General features: G+C 35.3%; 1 protein-coding gene across 5 annotated transcripts in view; it reads right to left on the bottom strand.

The window, feature by feature from the left end:
- The window catches only part of VPS13B (vacuolar protein sorting 13 homolog B), a 415,034-nt gene that overhangs the window by 226,841 nt on the left and 171,365 nt on the right, over window positions 1-16,828 (bottom strand). For all 5 annotated transcript variants that reach the window (XM_052704440.1, XM_052704437.1, XM_052704439.1 and 2 more), the window contains exon 20: window positions 2,668-2,777. In XM_052704440.1, coding sequence (XP_052560400.1) covers window positions 2,668-2,777 — 110 coding nt within the window. The remainder of the gene's footprint in view (window positions 1-2,667; window positions 2,778-16,828) is intronic.

Below are 16,828 nucleotides of genomic sequence, written 5' to 3'. Positions count from 1 at the left end.
TTCTTCTCCACCCAATATCACATTGGAAGGCAGGGAACTCAGCAAAAGGCTGTGTGGTGTTCAGCTACTTACCAGGTTAAACCACACCATACATTAAATAAATTTCCAAATTCTAACTTCCTTATTTAAACACTAAATTCAGTTTTCTTGTGCTATATGATATGTATTGTTACTAAATAAAGAAAATAAAGAATACTGGAGCAAGAAAATAGAACACATCCTCTAACAAGACGAAAAGAATCAGAGAACTTTATTGCTGTCTTAAGCAATGACTTAAAAAGGTATTACTTGTAGCTTAAATATATTAAGAATATTTTCACTGATTACAGAATTACAGAAACACATCATTGTACAAATTAACTTTTCTTTTAGATAGCTTCTCTTCCCTTCTGGTGTTTACCCTTAGCCAGACTTTAAAGAATTTATTATTAATCACATTTTTTCAGACACCATCCAAGAGCGCATGAGGATATGTGACCTATTGTAATAGATGTTACATAAACAAAACTAAAGAGTTCATTACCTATTTGTATAAAATAGACTGGGTAAAGGAGGGAGACAAAGCATAAAGAAATAAATCCTATAGTTAATTGAACAGTATAATGGTCACAGCTGTCACACTGGTTCTTCAATTGCTAACTTCTAGGTAAGCAAGGTGCAAACAAGTAGGTTGAGTAAGAATCTGTCAACAAATAAAATAAAAATAACAATAAATGAATAAAAATAAATAATAAATAAAAAGGGGTAGTCCCCACTGGGCTGAGTTTGCCCCACACATCATTCTTCCATTGCTCTGTTGCAGTTGAATAAAAGCACAGTTAGGCCAATGACAATTACATTTCTTTGTGATTTTGTTACATTACTCTTCAAGAAAATATGGCATGGCTTTATGGAAAAATCATAGAAAATTTTTGACCTCTGTAAAACGTATTTACTGTTATACTTCTACCCTAACCTATATCAGCCTAAATAAGTTATGTAAGTTCTGATATTTCTAACTTTTCATGTTTCCAGACAAAACTATATCAACAGTGTTAGGTTACATGCAGTGAGTTTTTTGGTGTGATGCAAAGCAAACACACTGCCAAACTGCCATTATAAGCACCATAAACACTTTAAAACTTTCAGTCATACAAGGAACCTCTAAAATGATCTTTCCTTTTGCAACTGTATAAGCTTAACTGTTGGAACAGAAGAACTTCATTGATCGATAAGATTTTGACAATAATGCTTGAAAGCATCATGCCTTTCGTTAAATGTTCAAAAATTATGACGGCTGTAGAGAGCATTTTTGTGATACAAATCAGATTACGGTAACGAAACCTGTTCCAAACTTTCCTTATATTGATAATATTTTAATACATGTAAAGATTCTTTTCAAATGAAATTTCTTCAGGACTGCCACAGACATCATCTTTTCTTATTTACATATGCAGTCTGTTCTTATATTAGTGCTGGAAATAGTATCACGCTGACAGTTCTAATGATTTGACAGAGAAAGGCAATTGAAAGAGAACACGTCAATTAACAGCAGGTTCTATAAATTAATGCTAATGAAGGACTTTTATATGAACATTTGGAATGATAAGCTCAATTCAATTTTGAAAAGACTAATAACAGTAATGCAAAAATACATGAATGGTTTCAAAAGTGCAACAGAAGACATCTCCCTGCTCCAGTTATGATGCGAGAATGAAGAAAAACAACACAGTTAAAAACAGTGTGAAGTATTATAACAATGATAAAATAATAAGCAATTCACACACTGAGCATTTTCAGTTGCTGTTGGTGCTGAATGAATTTAAGGGACTCGAATATTTGACAGTTACTATGTTAACAAGGTCACTAACATACAAGAAACAGAAATGTTTGCAGTCCATGTTAATCCTCCCACTTCAAATCTTTTTAATGTGCTCAGTGTGTGTATATATGTATAAATGCACACACACCACGAGATCAGTATGAAACTTTCTTATATTGGTCACACAGTTGGCGACTTACAACCAAGACAGAACGCAGAACATTAAGCTACACAGTCCACTCAGTTGATCAGCTATAAGCAATTCAACACTTACAGTACACTGTTAATCTCCCAAACAACATAAAAGAGAAAAAAAAAAAAACCCAAAAACAAAAACATTCCATGCTCTTTCTGGATAAAAAGTCCATGGCTTGGAAGTTACAGCTGAGTTTATCTCAAAGAAAACACTGTGCCCACAGCCTTACCTACCTGCATCTCCTCCAGGCACGTTGTATGCATATAAGTATCTAGACACTATTTACAGAATCTATTACAGCATTCACTTATATTAAGTTATGAACTGCATGGCTCATCTCCTACTAAACTGAGTTTTAATCAGAGAACTGATTTCTTAAAAATAATGTAACTATCTGATAACCCATTCTAAGTGACTGAAATGTGATTGATCCTAAAGAGAGACGTCAGAAAACATACCCTCTTTTAATTTAAAAATGTAAATAAAAACACTATGAAATGAAAACTTCCATATGCAAAATATGACATTTTAAATAAATCAAAATCAGACCAAAGCACTATGAGCAGCAAACTAAAACGACAAACAAACACATGGAACAAAAATGCCCTACTGGTATATATGCAACAGAAAGAACCTCCCTCCTTATTCCTTCCCCTCCAAGAATACATACCTGTTGAATATGTCTACTAGCACGTTTCTGAGGCTGGTAGGTAAGCCAAGTATACAACACTGGATCAATGTTAATCGCTAATCCTTGTATGCTGGACAAAAGTACTGCACCTATATGCATAGAAAACAAAATAGTTACTGCCCATTTATATTCATTTTTCTTGCACACAGATCTTTGATGCAGATTTTTGTTTGGATTGTATTTAAATATATTTTTTTTACAATTCTTATTAACAGTAATAATTACCACCTAAATTTCATTATCCTATTGAAAATTAAAAACTTGCCAGCACTGTCAGTCTTAGGACATACACACACACACATACACACAAAAGAGACACAGAGAACTGCAATTTGATTTTCCTTGTTGCATCTTTTTGCCAAGAGAAATGGTTGCTTTCACAAAATTGAGAATGTAACTGAATACACACACCTTTCCTCAGATTCTAAGCCAACAACAACATTATGCAAGTCAAACAAGTCAAATGATCTTTGACAGAAAAGAACATACTGCAGGACTCCCTGCACCTCTAATAAAGAGAAGCCCGGTTTGGGCAGTGGATTCTTTTTCATTTCTTTTAACAGAGACAGCTTTCCACTCAAGACAAACATTTTCAATGTAGACATGGTTCCAAGTACTCTTTAGCAAACTTTCTGAGTAAAATAAAAGGCAATTTTTTCAACTCCACTTGTGTTGCACTCTGTGCTTTTCTTAAATTTTATGATTTCTCTTATTTTGTTTAAATCACATTTTAGGAGTTGAAGGACTGCAAGACAAGGTTATTGTAACCTTATTTCCTAAGAGAAAATTCAAAGTTTTCATACATGTGAAGAAAAACCTATATGGGAAGCACAGACTCAAAATAGGAGAAAAGCTGTTCTCAATATCTAGAAATTTTAACATACTTCAAAACCAGGTACTCTAAAACCCAATGTATGAGTCATTATTTCTTTCCTACCTGCATTAAACATCTTGCTGAGGCTACTTTTTAAGTAGTACAGACCAATTGTTAGTCAATGTAGTTTTTTACAGCATGGAGTTGCAAGATTCAGAAGCAAACAGATTAACATAATATAAAGTTATTATATTGAAAAAGTAGTGCAAGCAGTAATAAGCAGCTGCCTTTTTGTGCAGATTTTTCATTTTACAATGAATAAATGAAATAAGGAAGTAAATAACAAAATACATTCAAGAAAGAAATCCTGGTTACTGGGAGGTCCAATATAGAATTCTAGACAATTACAATAGTTTTGTAATTCAAAGAATCATGAGTTATTTCCTAAAGAAATACCTAGCAACATACTTGCTCTGTAGTATACAAATGCTGCAATCGGAATTTAATAATAAATTTAAATTAATTCAAAATCACAAAATTCAATATACTTCACCAAAAAAATAAGCAATCACATGTCTGAAAAGACATGAGACATAATACACAAAACTGTGAAAATAAAACTAAAGAAGTTCTACTCTTATTATATACAACAATTTTAAAACCTGTTGAATTCCAAGTAGCAGAAATACCATCAGAACAGGGCTATGCAAGTAAAGGCTGATGAATACAATGGGAAAAAGGCAGTCAAGAAATACACAAAGATAAATCATCAGCTCAGCACAGGCTGGAGTTGGAACACACACTGTGAGGAACTCCTATACATAGACTTGTCTTTGTGATCTGATGGTTTTAAATGTCAGTAATAAACCTTAGAAATAAATCTGCAACTTAAGGCAAAGCTGATGTGGAGCATACAGTAAAAGGGTAATGTGCAAGTAAGTAAGAACAGCGGTGAGTGCGTCTTGCAGCAGGATCTGGAGGAAACTAACAAATGGAAGCAGAAGGTAACGGAAGATTGACAAAGTAGACACTACAATCGTTTGCTGCTATAATATATCTGGATTTCAGAAAGAGAATTCTGCATCTTTAAGAGATAATGCCCCTGGTCAGCAATGCTTAATTGAAAGGTTTAATGCATAGGTGGTATGACAAGTGGGAGTCAGAGACCTCCCAAAGAGAGGGGAATAAAATCAGCCTACAGGCAAAATCAACAAATATCTCACATTTACAACAGACCTTGAAAAGAAAAAAATTGTTACTGTAGCACATGCTGCTAGTTACGCCATTTAGTTTTGTGTTTACTGCAAAAAAATCAGCTAAAAGATGTTCAAAACAATTAAGCTGTGCTTTGAACTGAAACTACCTTTAAACTTCAATGAAATCACTGTCACAACCCAATAAAACTTTAAAGTAAGGTAGAGCAGAGAGCAAAATAGTTTATTTTTCCAGTTGTCTCTTACATTGATAGCTTGTGTCTGAGCAGGAAAAAAAAACAAAACCAAAACAGTCTCACATACAAGTAGACAGATAAGCAATTGCACTACCTGACTTTCAGTTGGAACGCCAGGTAATTTTGGCCTCCTACCCACTTCCATCACTTTGAATTACTGAAATTTACTGCTCTATTTGCAACTCAGCTGCTATATTCGCTGGGCAACATTATCACCTATGTAAAGCTGGCTTTTGTATAACAGCTCTCCTCAAAATAACTAAATAATCAAAGAAAATACTCTCAGATGCATTGTTTGTTCTTTGCCATCCCAAAACACTTAAACTTGAGCACTCATGCTAAGAAATAAGAAGCACCTTGGCTTTCAAGACAGACCTCTGTGGGAGAGCCAAGCCATAAGCTGGCAGCAGGCCCCTTATGTGCTTAAGAAAAAAAATAAATTTGTTATTTCTCTCTGTCAAGATGCAACACTCGATTTTCCTGGATTTCATTAAGACTGCGGTGAACTTTCTTTTCTTCCCTCCCCCTTTTCTCTCTTAATTAAATTTGCATTTCAGGATTAAAAAAAAAGCAGACCTTAGATCCATACTGTACTGGGTTTTGTTTTCAGATCCCAGCTCCTGCCTGCGTTTCTTACATCTGTCCAGAAAATGATTTAAAAGTAAGATCAAACCCAACACCACACAATCTTTGAAAGTTTGAGAAGAACTTCCTCAAAGCTGTGGCATTACATGCAAAGTGCAGTTAGGCAAATAATTTCTTTCCTCCCCAGCATTTGGCTGTCTCTGGAGGCACAAAGCAGGAAGCAGCAAGCCGGAGCAGGAGGTGGCTCAGTGCAGCTGCACTCTTGCCCTGCAGTCAGCCTTACTGATGAGCTTCCCTAAAGGACAACAGCTGTGGTGGGAGCACTCAGTCCCCTGAAGGCCTGGGGGCCAAGGAGGTTAATGCAGGACCTGCTGCTGCCTGGCAGGCTCTGCCACCAGCTCTTCCTGCCTTACATCAAGGAAGAGAGGGGCAGTTGGTCAGGGTTCTAAGCTCTCTTCTTCATGAGGAGAAACTGAAGCATAAAGGAAGTGGGATACAGAGTGTGGCACACTTCTTGTGAAGCACGTGGGGCAGAGGAGGACAGCTGGAGGATGTGGCTGTGTAGTGAAGGAGCAGAGTTGCTGGTGCTGAGGGGAGCTCAGCATCAATGGAAGAATGGAAAAGGGCTGTAAAGATCACAGAGCCAGAAGAGAAAAATGACTGCAGTAGGATGGTGCTTTGGGATTAAAAAGGAGGTGGCAATGCCTGGAGAAAATAGCTGCTTGTTTTGAGGTCTAGAACCTCAAGAAAGAGTAAACCTTGCATTACTGAGTCACTCCCACCATTCTGGTGAAAAAAAATTTACTAGGAATAGTAAAGGACCACCCTGGCAAAATTCTTTGTAAATTCCACTCTGTGTATGCAGTGTCCAAACACATCTATACACCATGCAGAGTAAAAACTTCCAGTAAAACATTTCAGGTATTCCCCTACAAAATGAACCTAAAATCTTAGCAGGAAACTAAAGTTTAAGTTAATGCACAATTTATACTGGGGAGGTAACTAAGTAACTGAAGAAAACATTACACCATCTTGCTATATAAACTACACCATGAATTACTTTATCATTGAGCTCGTCACTCCTGTGTCTCAGGACATGTGAACGATAAGCAGGTAGTGATACAGGTTAAATTAGCAGAATAACGTAATAAATAATCTCTTCTAGTTATGTATGTTTCAAATATAAGTGCTTTCAAGGGCATTTTCACTAAAGCATACTGTAAAAATAGTTACGTATCACAAAGAAATGAAGATTTTTGATGGTTTTTGTTTGTTAATAAAACTATATAGGTAATTAGTTCTTTCTGCTAGTTGAAGCAGAACAGATGAACAGTAAATCACTAAATGTAGAAATATCTTTTTAATTTTAGCCTAGAAGTCAACTAAGGCAAAAACAGCACACTTCACTACTATGCTCGCTGCCAGAACGGCTCACTTATCCACATTCCAAACAGGCTTTACCAATTAGCTATCCCATGGCATCACAGTCATTTTCAGTTACATGCCAAGCTGAAGAATGAGAGCTGAAGAGGGAGTTAGAAATTGCAGTTACACAGCATAAAAAAGTAACTTGCAAACTCTGTCAGCTTTGTAGTATCTATGACCAACCAATGTAATCGTCTTGCAAAAGCTAATCTAATATTAGGTAAGAGATGGAGAAATGCATTTCATTTTGACTAGCTGACTCAAAGAAAACATACATCAAACTTCATTATTTTGAAAAAAATTTTTTACATCAGACTAGCTACAGAAACTTGACAAATTTTGTCTATCTGATAAGATACACACCTATGTGGGTCTGTGTTCAAGGCTGACTTGAGTGATTATATATTGCCTTTTATTAAAATGTAATCCAAATTTTATTTCAGAGAAAAAGATCTCCTAGTCAACTTTAGTTTCACAGAGTTTCATGGTCACTAAATACTTAAAATAACCTGAGGATCATTTAATTTAGTTGCCTAGACCAATATTTGAATATTTCATTAAAAAAGCAGTATTAGTACTTTCCCATGAACAAAGCACTTTGTTCTGTAATGTCAGTTTCTTCACAGAACTGTTATACTCTGTTCAATTGTGCACATACCACAATATATTAATACTACGTATGTTTAAATATTAAATAATAGCTTTTTGATCTTGGGAAACATTTAATGAGATCATACTTCTACCACCACCTTGTAACTCTCCTACTATGGTTTATAGTTGAAAAGCTCTACGTGCTGAAAGAAGTCAGCATCATTACTTCTGCTTAAAAAACAGAGAAAGTAAAGCATAGAGGTGAAGTTACTAAATTACACAGCAGAACAGCAGGACACCGGGACAGAATTCAGATGTTAAAGTTGTGTGCCACAGCTAAGTATTTACTGAAACTAGTAAGAAAAATAGAAAAATAAATAAGATGGGGTTTCGACCTTGTTAAAAATAGGTCTAAATCACACTGGCCTAATTTCAGCTGACTGTTCTGATTAGACATTATAAGGGTTAAAGAAATTAAGTATCCTATCTTTCTCAGAAAGCACCCAAATACTCACAAATTCTGAATTGTGCAATTAAAACAGATAGAATTATAACCAAAACATGGCGTAATGAGGCAAAACAGAGAACTGCTCAATGCATGGGTTAACATGAAGCTCTGTATGTCAAGCATCACTCTTCTGAAGAACAAGCAGCCACATTTCTGTAAATCAATCTGGAATGACACATACCAAGTCAAACTATGGAGAACCTCCCTTAGGTATTTCATACAATTTGTCCTTTGATGTTAAGAATAGAAATGAATCCATTTAGTATTTTGCCTTTCTTTTTTCAAAAAAATTACTATGATGTGCTGAGATGCAAGTTTTCAGAAAAATGCTGTATGATGTGCATTTAGCGTGGTCGCTGTATGTTTTTGAAGAGCATCTTGAAAGGCTGCTTGTTTTCCAGAATTCACTGGAGCAAGACTTTAATTTCCTTCAGAGAATATGATCATGTGGGTTAAGGGATGCAGCTTAACAGGCAATAAGGAGCCGGAAAAACGGGAAATGTGTAGGCAGCTATAGCATACGGAAACGTCAGTTTTATTTGAGTGATTACTGAATTGCCTCCATTCACTTAAAAATATATTGTGAGTGAGTGAATAAAATGGTACCAACGGCATCAAAGCAATTCCTTTGTGTCATTCTTACAAAAAGGGGGAGAAATATGATGATCCTACTTATATTTCCTACAGATGTGTGTTTAATCCAAGGCTTCTAACGTAATTATGCTACCTGTTACGGACAGGAGAAGAATTTCAATAGTTAAATAATTTCAGATTGGATAAATTATTTAAGAGAAGAGAAACACTGATAAGAAAGCATTGTAATTTTCTCTCCAGAAGAAGGCAGAGTCCTGCAGGGATCTGCACAGCCCAAGACACTGCAGGAGACAAAGGTGGTGGAACAGATCTGAGTGACCCACAGCAATCAGCAGCAGGGCTTGCTGCAGAACCGATGAAGCCATCTGACCTGATTCTACACAGGTAAAATATTTTTCCTACTCATATCACTGTAATATAACTTTACATGTAAAGTGATGACTGAGCTGATTGTTCTGACACAAAAAACAAAATCTCTATTATTAAAATAGATCTAGAAAAGTGTTAGCTCAATGTGCAGCAGTAGGGAATGAACAGGCAATAAAACAGAATATCATCTATACCACTGCATAAATCCATTGTGTACACAGATATTAAAAACACTGCATGCAGCTCTGGTCAGTTGAAAGGTCACTAGGCCAGTTTTAAGCATTCAAACCTGGAAACTTCTGTTTCACAATACCATTCATTCAGTATTTACGCTCCCTAACTCACACTATGCTCCATGCCAAAAGCATTATGCATCGTCCAAATCCCAGCGCAGAGAGCACAGAAATAAAAATGCATACACACATGTCTTGAACTTCACTTACTGGTTAAGTAATTTTCTTTTCTTCATTTTTAAATGATTGCCTATTTACTATAAAGCAAATGGGTTTTGAGCTACTCTAGGTCCAAGCCACCTGGATGTGGACCTCAGAGCCTTAGGCAAACTACAACTGCAAAAGCTCTTTTCCAAATGCAGTAATATTTACAGATTTTTATGGTTGCATTGTTCTTGGAAAGTATGAATACAAATCTATAAGTAAAACCAGTAGCTACACTTCACATGGTGTCTGGATGTTATTTAATGAAGACACCGAAGCCTCCAAATATGTAGAAGCTGTTGCTTTAACAATCCCGCAGCAGTTAGTTTAAGGAAAAAAAAAGATAGAAAATACCAAGTCCAAATTCTATACAGAAAATGTTGCACAGTTCAAGCTGCAGCTGAAGGGACAAAGGGCCATAGAGAAAGCATATGTCAGTGGACAAAGACTTCTCGCAAGTGAGCAAGGAAAATAATATTTTGACAGAGTGACTGCTGAGTAAAATACTGGGAGCTGCCTACGCAAGAATTTCATCCAAAAAAATTCTATCTACACGAGTGATCTCAACCCTTTTTGAGGAAATGATGGCTATCAAGTAAACTTCTTGGAATGGGAAGGCTCAAACAGGCAATTTTATTAGATTATATTTTCTTCCTCATGGAATGACAGGACTGCAAGAACCGTGAGAACTGACTAGCTCTGCCTCAGCCATTTAATGGACTGATACTGAAGATACAGAATCCTGACAGAAAAAGGACTCATCTTCGAGGTCTAAAAGGCATCCTGAATGCTCCAGGCGGAAGCTTGAACAACAACAAGTTGAGGACTGTAGCTGACTTGAATAAACAATCTCTTTTGTGATCCTTACTGCTGTTAACAAGGTGGTTCTCAACATACTTTCAACCTTGTTGATCTATTGTTGATGAGCTACTGCAAGGCTGATTGAACCTCCACATGAAGAGTTTACAAAGAATCAAGAAAATACTGGAGAAGCTGGCAGCAGAAGTCCCAAAAAGGTCTTAAATCTAGAACTGTTTCCAAACCTGCAGAACACCAGTAAAGTGAGAGATACGTAAGGAGAACATCAGACAAGAAGTCCAAATTCAACTTCTTCTTTATGTCCTAACAGAGAGATCTACACAGTATGATGGGACATTACTATTACATATAATAGTAATAGGGACATGGTTTAGTGATGGGACTCAGTTGGTCTCTGTGACCTTAAAGGTATTTTCCAACTGAAATGACATTGTGATTCTATGATATTCCAGTCCAAAAACTAAGCCAGGAAGATGAAGTTAGATATATCAATATTTAATTTCACTTAGAAAATTAGAAAATGGCCAAGGTTTGCTCCAAGACTCTGAGATCATGGGAAACAGAAGACTGTTGCTGGAACACTTGATTCCACATATGTCTCAGCAGGGTAGAGAGGACCACATGTCAACATCTCTCTTAATGAAGACAGTATCAGTCACAAGCCAAACATTTCTAAGCATTCTGTTAGCTCACTCAATAAGCTTTCTCAACTTTTCTATTAAAAAAACTATCAAGACTAAAGCCCCTACTATCTGAAAATATATGTAAGCACACTGATAACAGGATTGCTTTCTCCCTTGCCTTATGACTGGATTGGAAGAGTGCTACCATACCATTCATTTCACAAAACTCTACAAGAAGATCAAGAACTACCGATACAGTTAAAATGAACAATGCTCATCATATTTCTAAATGATTTCAACACATTCTTTACTCCATTACTTCTCTACTATGGGTCTCAAAATGACACTAGCAAATATTTTGAAAACTGCTTGGAAGTTTCTTAAATACATTTCAGTTTCTGTATTTACAAACACCTCAGTATCATCTGCCAAAATGATCTTTTGCAATTTCTTGCAGCAGTACTCCTCTGTGAATTGCAACAGGATTCTTCCCTTATGGCAACAGGGCATCGAGGGAACTGTTTCATTCCTTTTTCGGCAGTTGAACATTTGTAGCACCGTGACCATGGATACCAATTGGTCTTGCATTTGAAGTTGTAAAACTGAAATCTTTTTAGCAGTAGATGTTTCACGTACCTTTTCTTAAAAGTAATCTGAATAACGTACAGCTGTGATTTCTTTTTCCTTTACAAATTACAGCTCCTCAGAAGCAATAGAAAATGCACAGAAGAGTTTGTACACTTGCTTAGGTGCTCAGTTGAATTAATAAACTCTAAAACTCCAAGCTTCATAAATAAGAAAATAAATTTACGAAGGCATATAATCTTTGCAGTAGAAATTGCATAGAAGTTTATGCTTTTCTATAAATGATGTGCAAGTAGAGAAAGAACAGAAAACTATAGATATACTTAACAGAAAATTCTACTTAATTCACATATTCTTTTATGTCACTCAAGATGCTTTCATGGTCTGCACTGATTCAAGATTGCAAGAAGTACTGTATAAATGTAGTGCCAAACAATGAGCCAGAATAAAAATAGCCACAGTGCATTACAGTATATCACAGCTGTGACACAACAAGGTAAGTAAAATGACATGAGTAGCTCAACCACAAACTTTTTTTCTTCTCTGCAACGTGGATTTGATACACAAAGGGTTTAAAACATATGCTTTATCTTTTAAAAAAAAAAAAACTTTGAATAATATTAATTTTTTAGTGTTTGCTTATTGAATAAGGAAAAAAATATCAGATTTTACACCTTCAGATACTACAAATATAAAATGGGCAGGTTTTCTAATGTGCAGACAATCCTGATCATTTTGGTAGCTGATGTTTGCTTAGGCAATAACTTCAAAAGGGGCTTGTATTTGTGAGTGCCAGTACATGCATGCTTTATTAAAAAAATCTTTTAATTGAATTTGTGGTCAGTTTGCTTACAAGAGGAACATTGCATTTTAGACGTAAACTTCATTTGAATTAATTTGATGTTATAATTAACTGCAAACTTTGAATGAAATTCCACAAGTCCACCAAAGATAACTGGATTTTGAGATTTTCATTATCATTCTGACAGATATTCATATGTAATATAGAACTAAAAAGCCTTTCTTAACTTATTATGAAATGTGCAAGTAAGATAGGAAGGAGAACCAAAAAACAAAGGTAGCAGTCCTCTAAATTCCACTTACACTGGTTGTACCAAGACACAAGCATGGAATTCAAGTGAGATCTCAAATGCGGAAGCATCTCTGCTCACAGCCACAAGAGGTGAACCAGCTTCAGAAAGCTGAGAAGGTGCTGTAGTGTTAAGAGATTCCAGGAAGAAGAATGAAAATTATCCAGCATATATACAGCATATTTCTAACTGAAAAATGTCTGTACTGCATGAACAGAGAAAAAAAGTCCTGTTGCAGTACACTGTGAAATGGTCTAGGCATCTAATATTCTAATTTACACATCAGCACATCGAATGCACAAACTGTAATCTGGATTCCTTGTCTGCAGCTTTGTGTTTTACTGCCATTTCATCTGGGATGCTAGTAAACTCAGAGTCAATATCTGTCTTTGTATATTCTTTTTATAAATAAACATAAAACCTATAAACAAACAATTACTGCATTCGTCATGGCCAGATTCAGTTGTATAAAGTTGCATCTTTACTGGTATGAGTCTCATCCCCTTCAGGAATAGCTTCATACGCACTAGTTACAAAGAATAATTGATCTGACCTGTTCTCTAATTACTTGGTAGCTTTCTAAAGCAGCACTTAAAATGCTAGAAATGAGCAGTAAACCAACTCTGTAGGCAATGGTGATGGTCTCACAGTTTAGATGAAACAGTAAGCTTAGATAAGCAAGGGAAAGCCAATCACAACTCTTTTACTGAGGTGGAGCAATTAACAATTAAACTGCCTGAAAAAGATCCAAAACAAAGCACCAACTTAAAGAATACTGGGGGAGACTGCTGATCATGTTGCCTTCGTTACTGATGGCAATTATGAATATTTAACAATACTTGTTAAGTGGGATAATCTTTAAAAGTTCCCAGATAAATTTTAAAAAAATCTGGAATAATTGAAATAATTTTCATTAATATTATCAATGTTATTCTAATCATCAAACAATGGACAGACAGTACAGCATTATATAGTAAATAATAAAGTTCTATTAAGAAAAACAAAACAAAACAAAACAATAAAAGACAGCCTTCAAAATATCTTTAAACATATCCAGATTGAAAAATTAATTTACTGTAAAAGTTGTTTCATTCTTATGCCTGAAATACAAAGCTGTGGGCTTCTAATGCTGTAGGCAGAAAATTGTTATCATTTTCAGGTCAGAAATGTGGAAGTTCATGTTTTTCAATTAAGGTTAGCTGTTAAACTTAAGGGTTCATACGATTCAAACAAGCCAGACATGATGCATCCAAAAATCTGAAATACTCCAAACAGAAAATCCCTTTTCTTTTAGACAGATGCATGTGCCCTTGAATGGCATTGAGACTGATGATTACTGTCTCCTCACTCATAGTAATCCATCCAGGAGGACATCAGGGGCAACTTACAAAACTTCATAACTAATATAGTATAAAATAACAGTTCTAAGTTCCAGGAAATCTTCAGTATAACACTAACTAAGCTTAACATATATTAAAGCGTAATTAAAGTAGTATGTAATCACACACATTTTCGTACACGGGTTGTTGATCTTCTGGGGTTGGCTTTCTTTTTGGCTTGCTTTTTTAACTTCTTCCACTGCTGCTAAATACTTTTAAGGCAAGGTAAAAATGCATCTACTTTGTTTATTAAATTCAAAATATTGCTTAGATCAGTCAGTATTCTAAATCACTTCCTAGCTAGAATGACAGGAGGAATTTTACTTTCATCTTTGAGCTTGAGAGACTGTTTCTTTTCATTAAAAATATCAACAATATAATCTAGAGAGCTATTATTTACACTGACAAAAGAGCACAAGAACATCTCCAGTTCGGGGGACTGCAAAATCACAGGTAAGTTCAACTATTAAACTCCATCTCTGAACTCGCAATGCGGTAAGCTACATTTGGACCACATTGGGAGCGCTTAAATACACTGCATTGAAAAACTGATTTTTAAGTGAAACCAGCTTTCAGGTTTTTACAGTGTCTTCTGAGACAAATGTTACAAATAAACAGAAACGTGTAACCTTTAGTATTATTTTGGCATTAAGCTGAACACTGCAGCCTTATGATTTTACAAACCTCATTAAGTTTTTTAGCAGAGAAGTGTTAAGTAAATTGTATAAAACATCTGCAAGAGCTCTATTAGAACACTGAGTTTATTTACAAAGCAAACATTCCTGCAGATGGCTAACAATATATCACGATGTCTGCAGAATACTAACTTTTCTGGGCAGATCTTTTGGGGATGTGCTCCACAAGAGCGCTATGTGTTCTTGCGTCATATTTTACAGATCAGCAAAAAACTGTACGTGCTACAAACCACTTGGATGAGGTTCGCTTGCACTGTTAGTGCTCACTTCAGACCGCTAAAATTACAGCAATGAAAAGAAAAGGAAACGCAATCACGTAAAATTACTATGAAAATCTGAGTGGAATGTAAGCACTAAAATGTCTAAAGGAATGTTTATTTCCAACCATCCTTTTGATATTCAATGGAATTTAAAGTTTTCTGCCTGACAACCCATGTTGTGGGTCCTACGATGTATCCATAGCACTGACTGAACAATTTGTTTGTTTTCTAATCCAGATACCTCAGCGCTGTATTTTATATGCTGGGACTGCAAAACTTCCAGTTTTGAAACCAAGAGGTGAACAGAACAGTAAGGATGCTGCGTAATTTTTGTACCCATATGAGGAAAAAGACGGAAGATTTTTCCTCATCTTCCTTTTCTTGATATTAAGGACAAGAATTCTGACTAGATGCTTCTTGCTCAGCTTGTTAACCTCATAGCCTTTATTATGGCTACAACACTGTGCATAGAAAAGATATCTGGAATACAATGCAGATGTTTACGAAGCTGTTTTTAGCTTTATGTTTTACGATACTAAGGAGATATTTGGCTTATGTGTGTGGTTTCTTTTTTTGTTTTTCTTTGATTGATTTGGTTTTTTATTGATAAGAACATTCAAAAGCTGCTTAAAAAGCGATGGCTGTAAGACACTTTCAAGCATACAGTTGTCATTCTAACAAAACTCCATCTAGGACCACAGACTGTCATTTTGAAGTTTCACTGAATCACAAATTTAAGATAAAACTGGTTCATATGTATTGTTAACAAAAGCATTGTACAGGCTGTGCTTCAGGTTCCCTCTCCTTATCACATCGTGAAATTATACATGGAATAAGTTTCATCTGCTCTGTTACTATACTTCTGTAGCTGATTCCTCCTTTTACGAAAATTTATTCCAAGTCCAAAGTGTATTAAAATCGTATATTTCCTGTTCAAATATTCATCTGTGTTCAGAAATCACTGCACAAGAGTGACAAACTAGACGCTAAACAATATTCAATTGAAAAATACGATACTTCATAATAACTGTTTACTTAGCTGTTTTCAGTCCGAGGCAAAAGCAGATGAATAGTGAATGTGACGGCCTTGGAAATTAATTTCACGTTCTTATTTTACAGATTCATGTAAAGAAAAGATTGTGTTCACTTTAAATGTAGATAATTTGCCAGAAAATAATTCATGAATTTGATAGTTAGGAGTATCTAAGTTGTTTTTGCACAGTAACTGATTTGAGTACCTCCTAATTTATGGAAAATAACTTCCCATCAAATCAAAGTGGTTGTGTCTGTGGTGTGCTTTGGTGAATGAAACAGTGCAGCTAAAAGAGCAGACTGCTATTGCTACAGTCATATGAAAAGAACATTATTTATTAGAATCTGCTGTAAATCCTTGCACCCTTATTATAAAGAAAAAATCTGACTTTTTTTAAAATAAAAATAATAATGTACACAAAGCAAGAAACTCTCAGCAGAAGACCTGACAGAACCCTAAATATTCAATTATTTGCAAACTTCCCCAGCATAATTCTATGTTGAATTTTAATAAAACCCCCAGCCGCTATGAAAAAGATTTCATATTTGTAATAATTTTAATAATGACTAGAAAAAATGCTATGATATCTGTACTCCAATCACACTAGCACTGTGAAAATGAGGAGAAAGCATGAAAGAATATTTAAACATAAGTGAAATGCAGTAGTGGCCAATACGATCAGCAAATGTATCCAACAACAAAAGATACTTCAAAAATATGAAGTAAACCTTAGTTCAACTTTGACTTTGACACGTGTATTAGTTTTTATAGCATTTTCATACATTCAGGTCACATGCTTTTTAAATAAATCGCGATAATTCTACTATCAATAGCATGGTATCACGATAAACATCACTTGTCTTAAAATACAGATTTTCTGCA

This window comes from Tympanuchus pallidicinctus, unplaced genomic scaffold (genome assembly GCF_026119805.1).
Source record: "Tympanuchus pallidicinctus isolate F22 unplaced genomic scaffold, pur_lepc_1.0 scaffold5, whole genome shotgun sequence".
In the NCBI taxonomy this organism is placed as follows: Eukaryota; Metazoa; Chordata; class Aves; order Galliformes; family Phasianidae; genus Tympanuchus; species Tympanuchus pallidicinctus.
The sequence above is the reverse complement of the archived record's forward strand: the minus strand, read 5'-3'. Positions and strand labels throughout refer to the sequence as shown.